This window comes from Platichthys flesus, chromosome 16, assembly GCF_949316205.1.
Source record: "Platichthys flesus chromosome 16, fPlaFle2.1, whole genome shotgun sequence".
NCBI lineage: Eukaryota > Metazoa > Chordata > Actinopteri > Pleuronectiformes > Pleuronectidae > Platichthys > Platichthys flesus.
The window spans coordinates 22,289,332-22,310,482 of record NC_084960.1 but is presented as its reverse complement, the minus strand read 5'-3'; the positions used below and the strand labels follow the sequence as shown (position 1 = coordinate 22,310,482).

Below are 21,151 nucleotides of genomic sequence, written 5' to 3'. Positions count from 1 at the left end.
TGACAAACAGGACACAGTGTTCAAAAACCAAATTGAAAAGAAGGTACAATGAAGCCCGTCTTGCTCTTGGGTTCACAGTGAATGAAGGAGGACATGAGGAGAGACCAGTGTGTATTTTAGGTCTGAAAACTCTGGCAGCTGACAGTATGAGACCAAACCAATTAAGAAAACACTTAGAAACATTACAGTCCAGTCACATGAATGTGTTCTATTTGGTTAAGCATTATCACCATTGTAACAAAGTGATTGTAATTTAATTAATTTTTTGATAAATGTAGCGATAAATGTCACCAAACGTACTTAAATGAACTTGAATTCAAGCAAAGTTGAAAACAGATTAACAGAAATAAATGTTGGATGTTTTAATATATCTGTTTCCTGCCATCATTGTTGTGGAAATTATTGTAAATAATTATTGTGAGAAATAATTAACATCGACTTGATTTCTTCACATATATTATTATTTTTATTAAAAGGTGATCTTTGCAACTTTGTTATTAAGGAAGTTTGTATCAAACAAGCAGCCCTTCGTACTACTCAGTACCTTTGAAGTAGCTCTCAGTTTCAAAAAGGTTGGTGACCCCTGCCATAGACCATCGGTTCCCAAACTGGGGTACGGGGTACGCAAAGTGGTTCAGGAGGTACGCAGTGGTGTGCACGGAGCCCTTGGTGGCTGGAATCCCACCTCATGTTGAAAAAAAGGGGGGGGAAGAAGCTATTATGCTATGATTTTAGTGGTCTGGCACACTTGAGATGAAAGTGGGCACTATGTGGCCCCATAACTAAAATGAGTTTGACACCCCTGCTTTAGAGAATTCGAACAGCTTTTACTATGGCAGCCACTGAAATAATTCATTTTACTCAGTTTGGAAGGTTCCTAATGGTGCCTATATAGGTGGTGTGTCTCTGGTACAAGAAACACATCAGTGGGTCACTGAAATTGTCAAAATAAGTACTCTCCATGTTATCATCTGGTAAGATGAATTTTCATACAGAACGGTATTGGGGGATCTTTTGGCCTGAGTTTGGGTGAGATGAGAGGTCACATAAGCTGCTTTCAGATCAATTGGATTTCCAACAATTTAGGGTTCCGCAAACGCAGCTCAGTACTGGCCGAATACTGGCCCCCTGAGGTCAAGAGCCACATTACAAGGACATGCTTTTTTTCATGGCTCTTTTGCATATGACTGGAAGAGTCAAAGGGCAGCCATGTTCAGTTAACTTAACAGATTGAAAACAAATCGAAGCCAAGCCCCGCTGCAGGGCCCTGCTTCTTAACCTAAAACAAACAAACACACACTGACCAGTCTGTACGTGCCTGCAAACAGAAATCCCCCTCTTCCTTCTCTTCCTTCACACATGGCTGCAGTGAGTGAGTGAGACATCCACGACAAAATCTGTGTTTTTCTGACCCTTCTCCACAGAGGTGTTGGAGCTTCCACTGGGACGTGTACTAACCAGCCTTTGACAAGGCAAACAGCTACACAGCAAATATGTGTGAAACAAGATATTCCTCGACAATATTGCCAAACAACACTCATAAAACAAGAGCAAAAGACGAGGGAGGAGTATTTCTTGTGGATGGACTACTGACTGTTCTGTGCTGCTCTGAGGAAAAATGTATGCAACAACTAATCCATTACAATTGATTAACTTAAAACAACTAATTTCATAATGGGTTATTTGGGCCTGTTGTAATACATCTGAAGTGGGGGCAGGAAACCAGCCATGCTGTGCCTTTTGAAGCTCACGTAACAAGCACGTCTGCTGAATATTAGCTTTTTAAAGTGGGCAAACACTTTTAATAAAACAGAAGAGACCCAAGTCATCCAAAATGTGGGAACACTTCACATTAAAGCCTTCAAAGAAGACCATTAGCAGCAAAATGTGCAAAGATGATTTAACATAGGGCAGAAGAACAACATCACTGTGGTATGAACCTGAGTAAAAAAACATGTTGGAGCAATTCTTCTTCTTTTGACACTCAAGCCTTTTAAAAAAATGTCAGTGTCTCCACAACTGTCTCTCCTAAACTGTGTGCAGCCAAAATAGAGTGAGCTAATCTAATCATTTGCAGGAAACACATTTCAGGGTCTTGAACCAAACAACTGGACAGGAAACTGGGCTCTAATCTGAGCTGATGGGAAAGACAAACTAGTGGGTTGCAAGAGAAACAAACTGCAGCACAGAAGATGATCCCTTACAAAAAGATACAACAGGATGTTTCCTTCAGCTGAAGTTTTTGAATGTGCTTAATAACCCATCTGCCTTGAGTGCTCAAAAGAGCATACAAACACTTTCCATCTGCTGGCTGTCGCAAATGTAAAGGTTCAGTGTGAAAGATGTGAAAGGGATCTGCTGAATCTATTGCTCAATATATAGAAATTAAAGTATAAATAAATAATCCCACTGATGTTTTCACTAGTGATTCATTTTGGAGTTGTTTTTTTCTTAACCCTTGAATGGGCTGTTTATATTTGTATACTTTATATTTACACCTGGAGTAGGTCCTCTCTACAGGGGCAACCATGTTTTTTATTACAGTAGCCCAGACTGGACAAACTAAAAACCTTTTGAGTTGTTATGACAGCTGAAGGTTTCCACAGGTTCTCTTTCATGTTTGGAAGAGGAGTGTGAGGTGAGGGGTATTCAGCTGCAACATGCTAACTTTACCACTAGATATCACTTCATTCTCTACACTGGACCTTTACAAAGTAGAATTGGAAAAAGTAGTAAGTCAAAGAAACACAGTCCATTTATGGTTCTAGTGCCCATTATCAAAGTCGTCCTATTTAGAAAAAAATAAGGAGATGTAAAGTTGCCATGAAGACCATCAGTTTAACTAAACCAACTTACTGTACTAAGCCCTTCATGAGAAAACTCCATCGTAGCTTAAAGAGCTCATGGTAGCTTGAATTTGGGTAATCTGGGACATTGGGAAATGTGGGACACTTCAGCTTCAGTCTGTTGATTTCCTATTCGAACAAAATCCCAATATAGTCAACAGGATCCTTACAACAGGTAAGCATAGTTATCATGTGACTAAATCCTAACACTTCATGAGGGTGATGTCACAAAAATGGAAGGGGTAAATTCCAATCAGAAGCTCCCCCTTGTAACATCATGAAAAGGTTAGTGACTTGGACGTGTAATATTAAGGATATTAAATCTTTAATAATTTAGACAATGTTGCTAATTGTAATCGAATTATGTTTGTGATGTATTCAAGTAACAAATATGCTTTGAGTTGTTGAAAATGTTGTATTCCCAAAACATTTCAGATGTCCCACTTTATTAAATATGATCTTATGTGGGACACCATGCTTTGGGTAATCTGGGATCATTTAAATTCTCTAAATCAGGAAATATTCATATACTTTTTTACTTCCTGAAGTAAAAAAAAAAAGATGTAGCATATGGTCTGCAGTTTTCAATTAAAGGTAAATACAGTCTGCCCCTGTCGATTCAAACTGATGAATTATATACATTTTCTTATTCAGCTTTCTTGCTTTTTTTATAATGGTAAATGGTCTTTATTTATATATAGCTTTTCTCGTCTTGATTACCACTCAAAGTGCTTTACAGTACAGTTTATTGCCATCCACCCATTCACACACACATTCATACAGTACATCTATGGGCAACCCCTTTTCTATGAGGGGCAATTTGGGGTTCTGTATCTTGCCTGCATGCAGGTGTTGAAGCCTGGGATCGAATCTCGGCCTTGTGGCTAGAGGACAACTGCTCTACCCCCTCAGCCACAACCACCCACAAATTTTAATATTGAGCTTGGCATGCATTTATCAAGGTGATTTAGTCCTTTTTTAAAGCCCAATACAAATGTCCCAGATTACAAAGTGACCTGTCTCAAATCGTCAAAGTGTTTGTGCAAAGAACACTCATAGCTGTATCATGTCTCCTCTGGGTATTCTGTCTTTGGTGTGGTTAGAAAACATTTTAAGGATTACAGAATGGCATAATATGTTTATCTAATAACAATGAAAAAATCATAGAAGTCAAGGTTGCAAAAAATGTCCTAGATACCTGAATTCACCCTACAGATCATTTCACTCTCAAAATAACGGTTTACCTATGCTCCTAGTCTGTTACAGTTTTTCTCAGGTGTTAACACACAAAAAGCGAAGATTCTGCACAATTTGCACAACCTTCACTTCATGTACCAAGTGCTCAACCCAATTTGGCAATATTTCACACTCCCTCATCTGCATTAGACTCTGACTTTCCTTCTTTACACTCTGATGTCAATAACACATCACCTTGTTGTCAAAACACTACACACAATGTTCAGTTGTTGCACACACTTCTCAAGTAAAATCTCAAAGCATCAACCTACAACACACAAATACTCAAATCTCTAAACATTCAGGTCTGTTGAGCAATTTGCATCAAGGAGTTACGGCGAGAGTTTGTGCTTGTAAGTACCATACATTCAGCACTGACACATGCATGTATTGTACCTGTAATCTTTTCTACAGTGCCTCACTGTAGCCCACTGTGTTGACCTCTCTGTGTCCATACTGTGACTTGCATTCTCATGCTGTCTGTGTCAGCAGATCCAGGAGCATGACACAGCTAATGTGTTGTACCATTACATCTTTATTGATGAGGTTGGATTCAAACTGGTGAAGAGGAGGCGACAGGGCAGAAACGTCATTGGCCAGCGGGCCATCGTTGAGGTCCCCGGCCAGCATAGTGGGATCATCACAATGTATGCTGCAATGAATCACCATGGGATCTTGCACCGTCATACCCACCTTAGGGGCCTATAACGCTGCCCTTCTCCTCGTCTTCCTGGATGGCCTGCATGACCTGCTGGTACCACCTGGCCAGATAGATGACCCACAGCAGATTGATCATGTTGTCATCTGGGACAATGTGAGCTTCCACCGGACTGCTCAAGTGCGTGAGGGGTTCCAGGACCACCCACATTTTTCCGTTCTATACCTTCCACCTTATCCTCCTTTCCCTCATCCCATTGAGGAATTCTTTTTTTCAACTTGGAGGTGGAAGGTATATGAACAGAACCCACAGGAGTGTCCTCAAATAAAGCTTTTTATGCTGCATATTTGTGTGCTGTTTTATGTTTGAATAAGAAAAAAGTAGGCCTACATTGAGACATTTTACAAAAGGAGAAATGGCTCATTCTCCAGAGTCAATATAATTCATATGGTGTGTTCCATTTTGATGATTGTGTTTTCAATTTTGCACTTCAGTTTGCTGCAAATGCTTGGTAGTGTGTACTCAATGAATGGTATGTATGTGTCATTTGAAAATATGGCTCTGTGTACCAAATGAAAACACGAGTTCCATTTTGTGAACAGGTAAGAGATTTGATAGCAAAGAGTCATCTTGCAAAGGGAGTGTCAGGTTTAGCATTTTGTGTGTGAGGTTTTCAGTTTTCTGTGTGCAGTTTTGAGAAAGCCGTTATTGTTTTGAAAAACGTGTGTTAACAATTGTGAAAAACTGTAATAAAAGAGCACAGAAGAGTTGAATAAAATGATTCAAGACAATGCTGGTGTTGTTCGTGGTGTCTGAACACTGCATATTTACAATCATTACTGGCAGTCATGCATGGAAGACTGAGGTGAACAGATGGGGGAATGCAAAACCACAGAAGCAAGGTGTGGAATATGGAAGGAGAGATAAGAAAGCTTTGCAAAGGTGGGGAAGATTTGAGTCAGATATGAAGAGGGAATGATAATCTATGTGATGAGGGAACCAAAGACAACCATATTCATGTGTGTAAATTACAATATACAGAATTGCCTGGTATGACTGGATTCCTACAGTTTTATTACGACTGATAAAATGTATTATACAAAATGTAACTGAGAACAATTTCAAGTTGATTGTGTTTGTGTGTGTGTCACTCTTTTTCTACCTTGCATTCTTCTGTTTGACTCTGTGCATTTCTTCTGAGGCAGAGGAGGATAGTCGAGGAAAGGGCCCCTGAGCTGCGTCTTTGTTTTCATAATTTTTTCCTTTTCCTTTGCGACCGTCTAAGTCAATTACTGGGTCGAAAAAAACAACAATTCTAATGTGCCCATCCATTATGGCGCATTAGACTGTTAATAACACAGTGAACACAGATGGCTGCAGCCATGTTCAAACTCATCTTCACCTGACACATCAAGAGTGTCGTAGCATGAAAGTAGACAACCAAGAAGTAGACAAAAAGACAGACTGATTGATTCATCCCTATGTGGCCGTGTGAGCGCCTGTTATTGTGATAGTGTGCATTCTGACTTGTTGTTACATCCTGAGACTTTCGGGCAGTTTTTGTACAGAACAAATTACACATTAAACAAAAATACGTACTCACAAGTCTTGTTTATCGCTCTGACTGTTAAGTGAGCCTAGTTGGGAGTCAGAGAGAAAGAAGCCACCCTCTTTTATCCCTCTTTCATCTCATAGGAACTTGACTAATTCCATAATGACATTGGAAGATGGAGGGGAAAGTCCCCACAGGTGCCAAAAACAGAGGCTTTCTGTTTTCTGAATCTGCAGCAAACAACATTCTAATATAAGCATTGGGCATGTGATAAGACTAAACCAAAGTGGGAAAAGAGGTAGGCAGAACATCTCACTATTACATCGAACGAACATTATAAATGTACAAATGAGATCAAATATTTGAAATGAATTGAAAATCATGTCAGTAAAACAACAGACACTTTTAAACAAGTGTGCATTTTTTGTTTAGGGCGGGGCAGAGTCAGTCAATACAAGAAACTGTTCAGTAGGTGTTGCAGCTGTGCTAATCTGCAAACCTTGACTTTTCTACACCAACATAAAAACAGAAGGAAGCTCTGTCATCATTAGCTAAACACACTCACAAAATGGAACACTTTTCCATGTCCCTCAAGTCGGAGTTTCCAGGCAAGAACAGCTTTTACTGAAGCATGTGCAGACAGATGGATGCTTGTTATGTGCAGCATTGAGTAGTATGCTGGCAAAATAAAATGTATGTAGAACACACTGCAAATGTAATCTTTTCTCCTCAAAGGTATTTGTACATATTACGAAATTAATTTCCCAATCACTACTTGTGAATATTGTATGTTACTGAAAGATCTGATATTTTGGTCAAAAATTAAATACTATATGTTGTCAATGATCAGTTGACTGATACAGTCAATAGCAATGGCCTTGTTCACAGATGATCTCATTTTAAGCTCCAAGAACAAACCAAAGATGCATGGGGGACACGTTCGAAAGACCGTCAACTCAACTGACATCCCTGACCGTTTACAGCAGGGCTGTTCAATAACAAATTCAGATGGATCCAGATACTGAAAATTTCCTCAAGCAAATGTCTCGACAATCAAAATGTCTTATTGGGGTTTTTATTCAGTGATATATACACATTGAAATATTTTTGAATGTCTGACTGTCAAATCGAAAAAGTATTATGCAATCAAATGTGTCAGTTTTAACAGTGAATTGAAGGATAATAGAACTAATAAAATGAAATGCTCTTTTCTCATGCCAAGTAAAAAAAATTATATGTTTAACAGAAAGCTTTTTAAAAAAATATGCATTTTAAAATAAAGTGCTTGATTTCAAGAAAATGTAAATTTGTGAAAAAAAATTCAATTTCTTTCCTTTTGTCAACTCAATTTCAGTCTCAAACAGTTTTTTATGGTTCCACTTAATTGGTGTAACCGCTTTATCACCTGCTTTTCTTTGTCCTGCCAGGGTTCAAAATCGTGTATAGAGTTGTTTCAAATTGATGCTTTTAACAATCGCCACTCTTAGCTAGAGATTTTCCAATACCACTTTTTACCCTCCCGATACTGATTCCAATACCTGGACTTTGCAAATCAGTCAATACTAAATTGAGTGGTGGTGGTTGTTTTCTCACACACTATCTTTGTGAAATTAAATTAAGCAAGACAAGGTATAAAGATACATATACAATACCTGCTTGAGGGGCCACAAAAACACTCTCTGGTGAGGATAGCTTTCGTATGCTCCTAGCATTTACATACATATGGTTTCAATATGCAATCGTTTTGCGGTCTAGTTTAAAACCACAGATCTTGTTATAGATGGCTGAAGTATGTGTTTTCTTGTCTTGTTGATGCAGTGCTCACAAACAAAAACAAAAACACACAAGCACCCATAAAGTTGACTATACCTTTAAGTAACAATTCTGTTATTTACCTACAACTAGAATCTGTTCAGCCCTAAGGGATGTCTCATTAATAACCACACATACACAAACGCAGCTTATTAAGCACTTTGCAAAGATCATCTTACCTTCATGATTCTTCTTCCAGTTTTTCCTAGAGGGCATTGGCATGGTAACAGGAGGGCAACCGATTGTAGATGACAACCAACCATTGCCTGGGCATGTAGGGAGCTGGGTCACCGTTGCTTGCGTAGTGTCAGTGGCTGCAGGCTGAGAGAAGGAAGCGATCCTCTGTAGGATTGAGCCAACAATATCTCTGGTATCACCTGCACAATCCTCCAAAGACTGAGTGGCTCTTGGGCTGGAGGGGCTTGACGAGCTGTAAGGGCTAGGTAGGATGGCAATCATCTGAACAGGTTGGGGCCCTGTGATAACCTCCAGCTTCAGGCTCTGGCTTGGCATGAGGGTCACTCGAGAGCAACTCATCTCTGGGTCGGGAACTGAGCCCCGTAAAGGTTTTGGATAACATGGGGAGAAAAGCAATAGGGGATTGTGCTGGGATACAGGCACAGTGTCAGAAGTACTGTCCAGACTGTTGAGAGAGGCTGAAGGGCTGGCTGAAGTGGATGGAGGGCTGGTGTGGTGGGGGATGCCCCCTTTACTCCTAAGAGTAGGTTTGGGGTTCATGGATCCTTGGGGTTCATGAGCCTTGGCAGGAGATATGGAGGTGCTGCTTACCAAGCTGTCCAAATCCAGGGGAAACTTGTTGAGACGCGGTATCTCTTTGACCTTTCCCTGTGGAGACTTGAGGACCTTGGGGACAACAACAGAAGTGTCATTATGACAATGACCATTCCAGTTGTCATTTGCATTGGCATTACTCAACCCTAGAGACACCCTGCCTCCAGCCACCATTCCTACTCTTCCATCACAAATTTGGACGTCTAGGGTCGGCATGGAGCCAAGGTTCATCCCCCGAGGATGTGGAAGACCCAGCATCATCCCTGACCCACGGTCCATCTCGGTGTGGAAAACACTCCCATGGGAGGAGAACTTATTCATTCTATAGTTGCTTACCAAGTTGGCCACTCCACCTAGTTGCTGTTGTGGGGGTTGGGTTTGATGGTACCCTCCCTGAGGTGGAGGGCTAGGATATGACCCAAGTTTGTTAAGAGGCACGGCAACCCCACCACCCCCAGAGTACTCCAGGCTGGACGAGGAGCTGTGAAGGCTGTCGTTGTCACTGCCGGGCCCAGAAAACATGGAGTAGCTTTTAGGATTTAACTTGCTCTGGAAGGATGAGGCTCTGGCCACAGAGGAGCCATTATGGTGGACGCCGGGCTTGTTCAGTGTTCCTCGGTTGAAGGAGAAGCTGTTAGCTACTGTACGAGACTTGAGAACAGGGATGGGATGGGAATTCAGGCTTGTGCAGGAGTGGTGGGAGTCTAAGGTATTGTTGTTGAAGGCTAATGAAGAGGACTGGCCATCTCCACTTTTCCCCTCAGTTGCTTTATTGTGGTTAAGGAAGAAATGCGAGGAAGGGTGAGAAATGGTTGAGGAGATAGGGGAAGCTGAGGAGAAGGGTGGTATGTCATCCACTTCTTCGATCTCAAAGGATCTCTTCAGTGCTGCAGGTGTGAAGAAAAAAAGTCATTAGGCAGATTTCACAGTTGAACTAAAACCTGCACTCATTATTGTGGATACTATCCAGTTATTGAAGCAGAAGCATTCTGTCAGACAGGGATGAGTGTAGAGATTAAACGGTGTGAAGATTTTGTATCACTATAAGAGTGACCAAAACAGTTATCAGTAATATTGCACTAATGTTAAATGTTAAAAGTGCTGATACACAAACAAACACATTTTCAAGATTTATATTGACATATCATAGATATATATATTATATCAATAAATCAATAAAATTTGTTTTCATTCTTTATTAAAGGTCGACAGCATTTTACATTAAATGCATACGTCAAGCCCAAATGTCAAGAATCAGAAAAAAATATCAGGTTGTTTAACGAAAGCAACTTGGCCTCGGTAGATGTTAGCATTTGTTAGCTATGGTCATTGATTATTAATGCTGTCTTGCTGTAACAGCCCCCATCTGCCTGCGGCTCCTTCTGTCATGTTTTTATGAGACATAAGAAATGCTGCCCTTGCTATGTCTGCATCATGTGGACTTGCTGACTTTGGTCGATGCTGGACAGTATCAAACTCAAATGACTGCATTCTCCAAAATATTTGTAACACATTCAGAATTAATGCAGCAGTAATTATAATACATTTAATTTATATAGCGCTTTTCAATATAGGGGAGAGCGGGGTAAAGTGAAACATCGGGTAATGTGAGACACCCTGCTTTTGCTTTAAACTTAATCAACTGTTGTGTCAAAACAAATAGAATCAGGTAGAAAAACTTATATCATACATGTTGATGAACTTCCGACATATAAAATCATGTGATTGATGCTAGCTGAAGATTAGCCTGAATTTCTAATAGATGTTGTTTTTTCTAAAATGGTGGCTGTGGGGTAAAGTGAGACGTGAAGCACAAGTTAAGTTTAGTCTTAAACATATTTTAGTGTATTATTACATTCCATATGTTTTATTTTAATGTCATAAAAATTGTAGAAAAGCCATCATGCCGAGAAACTACACCAGGAAGACAAGCTGGGGCGAAACACCCCTCGCAGAGATGGAGAGTGCAGCCGCTGAGGTCATGCAAGGAAAGAAGTCCTTAAGAAAAGCTGGAAGGGATAGAAATATTGACAAGACAACACTCAAAAGATTCTTAAAGAAAAAAGAGAACGGGGAAGTACAATCAGTGTCCTGGGGTGCAGTAGCTGAGGCAAAGATGAGATGGAGGAGGAACTTGAAACAACTAGCTGACCAGTTCCATGGCCTTGTTCCAGTTAAGTGCTGTGAACTGGCATTTGAATACGCAGAGAAAAACAATATCCCTGCCCCTGCCAATTGGACAAAGAAACAATGTGCAGGTAAGCTAGGGTGTGCAAGAGATCACATGAATCATAACAATCATAAATGTGCTCAATTGACCAATGCCCATGATTCTGTTACTAGTCTGACATTAGTTTTGGAATGTGTGGTTGTCAATCTAGCTGTCAGGATATTTTAACTTTTAACTATTACAACATGTGTTGTTATGGTAGTTTTAAAGTGGAAAAAGTAAGTGGATCACTTTACTCCCTTGAGAGAGGCGGTGGTCTAGTGGTAGAAACTTGGACTATGGGCAGAGAAGGTCTCTGGTTCGTCTCGGGTTCAACTCCACGGAGAGACAACAAAAGACAAACCTGGATTGATCTATCCAAAAATCCAAGAGTCTCCCTACCCTGTCTAGTGCCCATGAGCAAGGCACCTTACGCCGGGTTCACACCGGACGCGGAAGCAACGCCGAAGCGAGGCGTAAGCGCTAATCCCTTGAGCGCCGGCGCTTGGCGGTTCACATCGGGCGCGGTAGCGATGCCGAAGCGCCGCTGTTATCAGCCTGCAGTAAAAACGGCCTTTCATATTTTTTTTCAAGCATATACATGCTCCAAAATTAACTGCAACAGCGTCCCAACATGTGTCCTTTTTAGTCTTGTCTTTATACAACATGTTCCGAGGATCATACAATTCACTGCACTTCTCAAATTCAATTATTAATTTAATATGTTGAAGAACTTCGCTGTTTGCTCCGTAAAAAAAACGGAGGTCGGGGCTAAATTACGTATTCTCCACTCAAGCCTATGTGGATAATACGTAGCACCCCCCCCCCCCCCCCCTCTCTCTCTTTTTATCTGTATCACTGCTTGTGTGGCTGTAGTGGATGGGCAGAGGGGGACATTTAACAATGTGGTCGGTAAAAGTGGTAAAATTAAAACTCCTGGACAACAGAAGGTGAATACAAAGTATGGGATGCATATTTGATAATTAATCTCACATAAAATATGTCGTCAATATCGTTTAAAATCATTTTTCAGTGTGTTTCCTGTCGCGATACGCTCGCGTCAAGCGGAAAAAATAGACTCGACGCCGAAACGATCGCTGCACGCGCGAGGCAGCCGCGGCGCAATGCTGCGCTTCAGCGTCCGGTGTGTTCAGCACAACGATTTAACATGGGAGTGGATGGGAGCCAGAGGATTGGCGCTGCGCTTACGCCTCGCTTCGGCGTCGCTTCCGCGTCCGGTGTGAACCCGGCGTTAAGCCTGAAACATGCTTCTGCGACTGCGTCTGCGTCTTTTCACGCCGCTGTGGCGCAAGACTCGTTTTCATTCATGCTTCCCCAACCGTTGCGCGTCTTACAAAGCAATTCCGCGCCAGAACACTAGGCGGAGTAATGCTTTTTGTCGAGACGACCTTAGAGACGCCTTCTTTCTTCTTCGTCGATTGTTTATTTACATAGCCACTGCGGCTCCTCGTAGCCTTTTTCTGGCGGACAAATCCGCCAGTCAGTGACAGGTTATACAAGTGATCATACTATCGGATATCTTCTGCCAAGTGCTCTTCTATTTGGTCCATATTCGTTCTTCTAAATCTTCCGTGATTTCTGCCGGTATTATGGGGCATGAAACCGGAAATGTAGCTCCAGAAGGGATGTAGAGCAGACCAATCACAGCCTTGCGGGCTGAGTGAGCTTGCGGAGCTTTGCCGTAAATTTTAGAAAAGGGGGTCGACACCCGTCAGCACGTAAGGAGGGATACATAAGCACGTAAGGGGCCCGGAAGGGCTCTTGCGCTTACGGGCCCGTGAAAACGCAGAAGCATGTTTCAGGCTTAAGGAGGGATACATAAGCACGTAAGGGGCCCGGAAGGGCTCTTGCGCTTACGGGCCCGTGAAAACGCAGAAGCATGTTTCAGGCTTAACTCCCCCAACATCTGCTCCCCGAGCGCCGTACATGGTCGCTCACTGCTCTGTGTGTCCTGCACACAGATGGGTTAATGGCAGAGGTTAAATTTACCTACCATTGCATGAGTGTGTAGTGCATGTCTGTGCATGTGTTTGGTATGAGTAAACATATCTTAATCTTAATCTTTATTTCTCTGGTCTGCCTCATTTTACCCCTAAACTGGGATAAAGTGATACACAAGACCACTTTCTAAACAACAATCATTTTTCACTGCCCTTTGTACTGAAGACATAATGATAATTTTCATTGCTAAGAAAGATCCTGAATTAATGGAAAATGTGTACATTTTACTGATATATCCTTTTCGCTCGCCTAGAGGGGAGCAATTGTAAAAAATGTCTCACATCACCCCGCTCTCCCCTTCTCAAAGACACTTTATAAACTTTAAATTAACACAAAAAGCTACACACTAAAAACATAAAGCACACAACATACATCACACATTAAAAGCAGCTCTGATTTGCTAATTTGAACAACTGCTGTTGCTAACCTTAAACACTTTTAGCAATTCCAGTTCTCAGTGATTAAAGTTCTATAAGTGAAGTACTCTGAAAAAAGTGCAAATATACAATAAATTCACCAAACACTAAACAAGACCAATGCTACAGACTCATGAAAATATAATTTATTTCTCTCCATATCGCCAAATCTGTCAACATGTCAACATGGAGAATCACAACAAAACATGTCCCAGTTTTCATGCTACTACAGGAGTGTGCATAACACTGTAAGCTCGACAAATGTCATACAAGCAGAAGATTCTGTATCCAGTACAGGTTTCAATGAGGGGTACCTGAGCCTGGGGCCAGAGGTCGTAAACCCTCCACCGCCAAGCAAAGAAAAACTCTTTGATTTGGTTTAGAGACGGAGAGTATGATGGAAGGTATGGTACTGTAAACTGTGGATGGTGTTGAAACCAGTTCTTGACCAGAGCTGAGCGGTGAAATGACTCATTGTCCAAGATGACAATGGATTGCATCTGGTGCCTGTGGTTTACTGCTGTGACGATATGTTGTGTAATCGGTCCAAACATTTGAGAATGTGAGGTGTGTTGTAAGGGCCTATATTGGTGTGACGGAGGAGGACCCCATTCTGTGTAGTGGCAGCACAAAAGGTGATGTTACCCCCACGTTGCCCTGGGACATGGATTACACCCCCGTGGCCAATGATATTTCTGCCTCTCCTTCTTGCTTTTGTCAGGTTGAACCCTGCCGCAGTGTGTAACTGGCTGAAACAGAATTAAGTCATATGAAGCGTGTGTGTTTCATATGGTAAAAAATATGGTTTTGATAAATAAGTCTATAGTTTTTAAAAGTGGCTTTCATTTTGCAAATGATCTGAGGTGTTCTGCCTATTGGGTGTGTGGTTGTGCTAATTGTGTGTAGTGTTTTGAAACACCGGGCCCTGTAAATAAAAGGAATGCTCAGTTACATGTTCAATTTTGAACATACAGACATGGTTCATCCTAAGTTTTTTACCTAGCTTTGTTCAATAAATACTTGAGCCAATTGGTCACAGTCGGTAACGGTATGTGTGGTGTGGGGGGTTTTGTTAGCTGAGGCTACAAGTGTGAACCTGCTCTCCAAACAAAAGATAAGGAGACCCGCTATCAGGTCTTTTCTGGCACACTGTCAAACACTGGGGAAATAATTATTGAGCACTAATGTGCCCTGTGTGTGTGTGTGTGTGTGTGTGTGTGTGTGTGTGTGTGTGTGTGTGTGTGTGAGTTTTGTCTATATTAGGCTCCACGCCCTCGTTTCTCACAGTTGTGCGGAACCTAAACCCCACCTCTTACAATATGCCTTTAACATCTGATAAAGAGAGATGCTCAAACTCAGTCTCTCTCTTACACACACATATGCACACATACATACACATAGATACTAGTGTGCATTAGCATAGGAAGGAGGCGATAGATTATCAGCCTGGCTAATTATCACTTTGGTTGGATCTGATTTACGAAAATATATATACTTTCACCAATTAAAATGCCATGCTTAGGTATATCTAAGTTATATTTAGTATGTTTGCAAACAAAAGGTCATCGGTGAGGAATTTTTAAGGAACATCTGGGGTAAAAGCGCAAAAGTGACAAGGGATTTCATAAAATAGGAGTGAAAGGTGTGGCTAAATATGTAAATGGTAATTGGTTTTGTATTTATATATAGCGCTTTTCTAATCTTGGTCAAAGCACTTTACAGTACAGTTTTACATTCACACATTCACACACAAATTCATACAGTGCATCTATTCGCAGCACGTTTTTATTCTATGGGGGGCCATTTGGGGTTCAGCATCTTGCCCAAGGACACTCCTGCATGCAGGTGGGTCAGACTGGGGATCGAACTGCCGACCTTCAGGTTGGAGGATGACCACTCTACCCCCCTCAGCCATAGCCGCCCCCCTCAGCCACAGCCGCCCCAGTTATAAATATGTCACTTATCTCTTATGCCATAATTCCTGCATAATGCATGTAGTAAAATATAACATTACCATCCATTTAAAATGATTATGCAGTTTGCCTTTGTATAATAATGGTAAAAATTAAGCTAGAGATGGCTAACGGCTATTGGTCAAAGTTAAATAAAAATCTTTTGTATGCACAGAGGCCCACAAAATGGTCTTGAAAAATTATGCTGAATCTTTTCATGAATAACCTGATCATTACCACCAGCGCAAGAAGAGATCTGTTTCCTGAACTTGAAATTCACTTTTCGTACGAGCAAAAACCTCCAGAGGAGTATAACAGCAAACCTTTAGGTTAAAAACATGGTGTTAATGCCCAAATTAGTTTTTTTTTTCCTATTGTTTTCTACGTTTTCAGACGTGGTCGCCACTTAATTTAACTGTATTGGCTGCAACAATGTTGCCGTGGCTTAGCTGTGAGTTACATCAATTCCACAGTTTGTAGAAGACACTGATGAAGATATCAAGAGAGTTGTGATGAACAGTTGTTGTGATAGGAGCTGACACCGGTGTCTGTGTGTTGTAAAGAAAATCACGTGAACTCCTCAGCGGAGGTAAAACATAACTTCCTGCCTCTGTGTGCTGCACCCAGCTGCTCCACCTCTCGCCTGAATAATGCGCAGGACTTGCTGCTGTTGTAAATGTGACTTTGCAATGAACCTCCTGCTGTGTTGTGCATGTTTGAAAAGCAAACTCCAGATTTTATCTTCAGGTAATGTCTGAAAAAACCTTATCTTTAATTTCAGTTCCTGACATCTACGATTAAGTAGATATCAGATTAGAGTAGTCATAATTAAAGTTCATGATCTACAACACCATTCTTATGAGCTCAACAATTACCAAGCTTTGCTTGTGTTTGGACTTGTGTTTTGTGTTTGCAGTTTCTCTGTTTCTGTGTCTCTCATGGTTAACCTCCTGTTATTGTCTTAGTTCCTGCCCTTGTGATCGTCGGCACCTGTTCTCGTGTGTTTCACAAGTGCTCAGTTATCCTTTTCTCTCTTGTGTATATAGTCTTTGTGTTTCCTTTTGTCTCGGTCAGCTCATCTGTTTACACATTGTGTTTCAGTTTTAGTTTAAAGGGTACATATTATGAAAATTCCACTTTTGTAGTGCTTCTACACGTTAATTTGGTATCTGGCATGTCTACCATCCCGAAAACTCTGGAAAAAAACAACTTCCGCGATTTGTTGTGGTTCCTCTATGTCAGAAACGATACGCTAGAGTGCGACGAATGGGATTGGGACCGAAATAAACGTCATAGTCACACCATGCCCATGTAGGGAGTCTTGCTACATGGCCTTGGATGAGCGAGCTAACACTAGCCAGGGAGCCCGGGGTGAGGGGGGGATGGGGGGGATGACTCAAAACAGGTCAATCTGAGGAGGGCTGTTTTAGACAGGGTAAAAAGGTGCAGTTTTTAAGGCATGTCTACCATCCCGAAAACTCTGGAAAAAAACAACTTCAGCGAATTTGTTGTGGTTCCTCTATGTCAGAAACGATACGCTAGAGTGCGACGAATGGGATTGCGACCGAAATAAATGTCATAGTCACACCATGCCCATGTAGGGAGTCTTGCTACATGGCCTTGGATGAGCGAGCTAACGCTAGCCGGGGAGCCCGGGGTGAGGGGGGGATGGGGGGGATGACTCAAAACAGGTCAATCTGAGGAGGGCTGTTTTAGACAGGGTAAAAAGGTGCAGTTTTTAAGGATCCTTGTGGTGTTTTGACCAAAATAGACATTTCATTAAGACCCAAGGAATCATATCAACTGTGGTAAAATGGGAATAATATGTTCCCTTTAAATTATTCATTTAACTGCTAATTCTTTGCTGACTGCTTAATACCTGAAACCGTAGAGCTGTTACATTTTGCTTCTTTTTTGCATTAAATTATCGACCAACGACCAAGCTTCTGTGCCCACATTTAGGTCCTATCAGCGGCGCATTTGCACATCAGGGTTATTTTTGGATATATCAGATTGGCATGTGTGGCAGGGCAGGGTTGGGTGATAAATATATAGTTTAGCTGTCCATTGTGGGTTGATTTATTGGCCGATTGTTTGGCAGATTTGTCCTTTTATTTGGTTGATATAAGGGTCTGGTTTCCTCTGGAATTAATTCAACTGTTGAACACAAATAAACAAATATGTTATATTTAAATATACAGTTAGTTATATTCAGTTATGTTTTAAAGCGTGATCATAATGGGATGAGTTTCTGAAGCTGGAACAAAACAGGATGTTGGCAGTAGTTCTAGTTTATAAATAAGGGTTTAATATACTTTTTTTTACTGATGATGATGAAGATCATTTTTTATTAATTTAAATAACTTAGTGTTTGTGTGTTTAAAATTCAAAATAACGTGTGTTGTATAAAATACAAATTAATATGTTTTGTGGAAATGTGTGGATAAACGATAAGGGCACACAGTCTATGGTTCAGGGGCACTGGAAATATCGTCCGTAAAGCAGAGATGAGTAGCAAATAAGGGACTGTTGCAAGGGAAGATATGCGTATAGCAAAGTAAATTTGGCCAATCAACATCGTCGCAAATAATACAGGAAAGGTTATTCTGCGAGCACCCAAGCCTGGTCGCTCAGTGTTGGTGGTTTAGGAAGAGAAAATAAAGAAACATGATTCTACGAGGGCGCAAACTATAACTGTCTCAAACTATCATATAGTAAGAGAACTAGTATGAATTCAGAGGATGGGAGGCTTCGCCTATCTGATGTACATACACAACGTAAGGGGATGCCGAGTCTGGGCATGTCTATGACTACACCCCTTCCTGCTTGCTCACACACACACAAACACACACACACACACACAGGCTCCCCACCCCCTACCCAGCACATTCCACAAGCTTTTCTGACGGACAAAGCAACATGTGCACTGACACGTGTGAACACGCACAGCACACAAAAACTCACAAAGACTAATAAGGGAAAAAAGGTATTGCTAAAAAGTTAGATCTGAACAATTTATTGACATTTTATTGAAATTGCAGTATTGCTAAGGGCAATATCCATATGTAAGGCTTGTTGTACTACAGAGATACCAGGCAGAAAAAATGAAGAAATCCTTATTTTACATTATTTTTCAGTGAAAATTTTTAATTGAAATTTCCACAAATGCGGCCTCATGCCGAAATCACAGCATTTGTCAGAACTAATTACTTAATGTTTTTTGTCCTATTAAAAACCAATTGGATATATTCACAAAATACACTCTCAATCACTCTTCTAAAGCCACAAATGAACACATAGACACACACACACAAACATTAAAACAACTTCCACTTACTAAAAGCACATCTGGAAGTAACATTCCAAGAAGCATAAGCAATGAAAATGATAGACTGAAAATAACAGTGGCTGAGGAAACACACACACACACACACACGCACACACACAGATAGTGCTTACATCACTGGATTTCAGGTGCCTGACTTGCACACTAGTTATAAATTTGGACACTATATATGTTTCTCTCGGAGGAAAAATATCAAGTCAACAAAATAGTCAAAATAGAAGTTTGCACATACAGTGCAAAGACAATAACTGAGAGCACAGGTAGACCAACAAAGGATAAGGTTGGAGTTGAACTGAAAAGGGTATGTTCATTGCATATCAGCTAATTTCCCTAATAATCTTCTACTAATAGAGCTTCATTTTATATGAACACAACATGTGCAAGTTCAGCGATGTTACAATCATGCACAGGTAGAGGTAGGCACTGTGGTCCAGGCAATGCATGGATTAGTCTGTCAGCTCATTAATGTTAGCTATTTATCATCAGTTAAGGTAGCCGTTCACAGCCTAGGGCAAGACGGTTGTCAGTAGATTTTTTATCAATTCAGTTAATTTGAGATAATTGTTTTCAGCCCAGAACCATTAGGCTTTCCCCATTAATGGTTTTGTCTCTGTTCTCTTATTGGTCCATGAGAACTGACAGGTAGTTTTTTTAAGGACCTGACAACTCCAGAAATGTCGAGTACCAGGCAACCTGCACTGATGTCTTGCCAAACTCGTATCAATTATGGGAGAACGACTTGGCCACAAGCCACATCATTTGTGACCTTTTATGTGTGTGTGTGTGTGTGTGTGTGTTTGTGTGTGCGTGTGTGTGTGTGTGTGTGTGTGCGTGCATGTGTGTGTGTGTGTGCACAGTCCTTTTTATTAACTCTTTAGGACCTTGCCAGCATAAGCACCAACTTTGTCAGCACTGGAAACTTCATTGGGACCAAAGCTTTGTCCTAATGAGGCAAAACACCATTTCTCAGGTCCTGATATATTTTAAAGGTAAGACATAAATTGGTCATGGCTAAGGTTATGGCAATTTGTTCGACAAGGATGTAAACAAGTCACTGAAGTCAATGCACAGCTATCCTTATTATCCTTATTAAGGATAGCTGTCCAGACTTGTGAGTGTGTTGTGTGTGTGTCTGAGAGATGTCATGGGCAAACACTTGTACCTGAGCTCAAGGAAAATGTTTGTACAAAATGAGAGTCATGTTACTACAACCACTATTGCATTGTGTTATGTTATTCTTTTTATCTTATAAATAAAGGTGTTCACAGTTGAACAGAACCAAGTTGGGTGTCTCAGGCTGTTGTGCTCCATTGCGTTAATGCAGCCTGGAATGTCAGAAGGGGACCAGAACTTGTCGTGAGCAAAAACAGTGTGTGTGTGTGTATGTGTGTGTGTGTGTGTGGTCACTGGGTCAGTAAGTCATGGGACCCTCTCTGATCTTTGCAGGGTTCGTGCCCTGCTGAAGCCCAGTACCAGCATGTGGCAGGGCTGGGAGGGACAGCTCTTATCCTGCCTGACCTTCTCTAATCTCCTATGTCATCCAAAGACCCAAACGCCCTCCTTCTCTCCCTTCCTTCCCTCTCCATTACCTTGATTTAGTCTGCTCCTGCAGACACATTATGTTTGTCCTTACCATTATGTCTGAAAAAATTGTCTTCACACTCCATTAAATTTAGTATGAATTTCTGAATAAGCTATGTAGAGATGCAATTTTTTGATATATTAGTGTTAAGATACAATATCACCCTTTAATACCATGAATTCAATAATTCATCAGTAAAGAGTTTTCTCATCAACAACTGAAAAGGAGCTGGGACTCTGTTGTTTCAACGAAGTGACTCATACAAAGCAAAGTAGCACAGTAAGAGTCTTCAAACAGCAAAGCAGTGGTTCGTGTTGGACAAACTGTCCATTAAGCCAACCATAAACAAGCAGTAACAGAAACCAGAGAGCATCACCACTTATTCTAGAAATATCAGTTTTTTGTTTGTCTGTGGCTTCCATATCTCAAGAGCAGTTGATCCTAAAGGCTTCACGCTTGTGTATTACACATATGTGTGTATATGGACACATGACACATTCAACATTTGAATGAACAGGAAAACAGTGCTTTGTAGAAGTGGCGGCTCGCACTCATCAATGAAAATTACGTTGATATTCACGACAACAGCACGTTCACGACAAATGGCCCACCCAAGACAACAGATTCTCCAGTTCATTGTGCAGCAGTGGTGGCCTTGGGGTTCGGAGGACCACAACCAGTCTTTTTTTGCCTTCACTCAATTAATGCAGGCCACTGTTACAGTTTCA

General features: G+C 41.1%; 1 protein-coding gene across 1 annotated transcript in view; it reads right to left on the bottom strand.

Moving 5' to 3' along the window:
* The window catches only part of septin12 (septin 12), a 59,911-nt gene that overhangs the window by 33,345 nt on the left and 5,415 nt on the right, over positions 1-21,151 (bottom strand). The window contains exon 2 of the mRNA XM_062407908.1: positions 8,284-9,783. Coding sequence (XP_062263892.1) covers positions 8,284-9,783 — 1,500 coding nt within the window. The remainder of the gene's footprint in view (positions 1-8,283; positions 9,784-21,151) is intronic.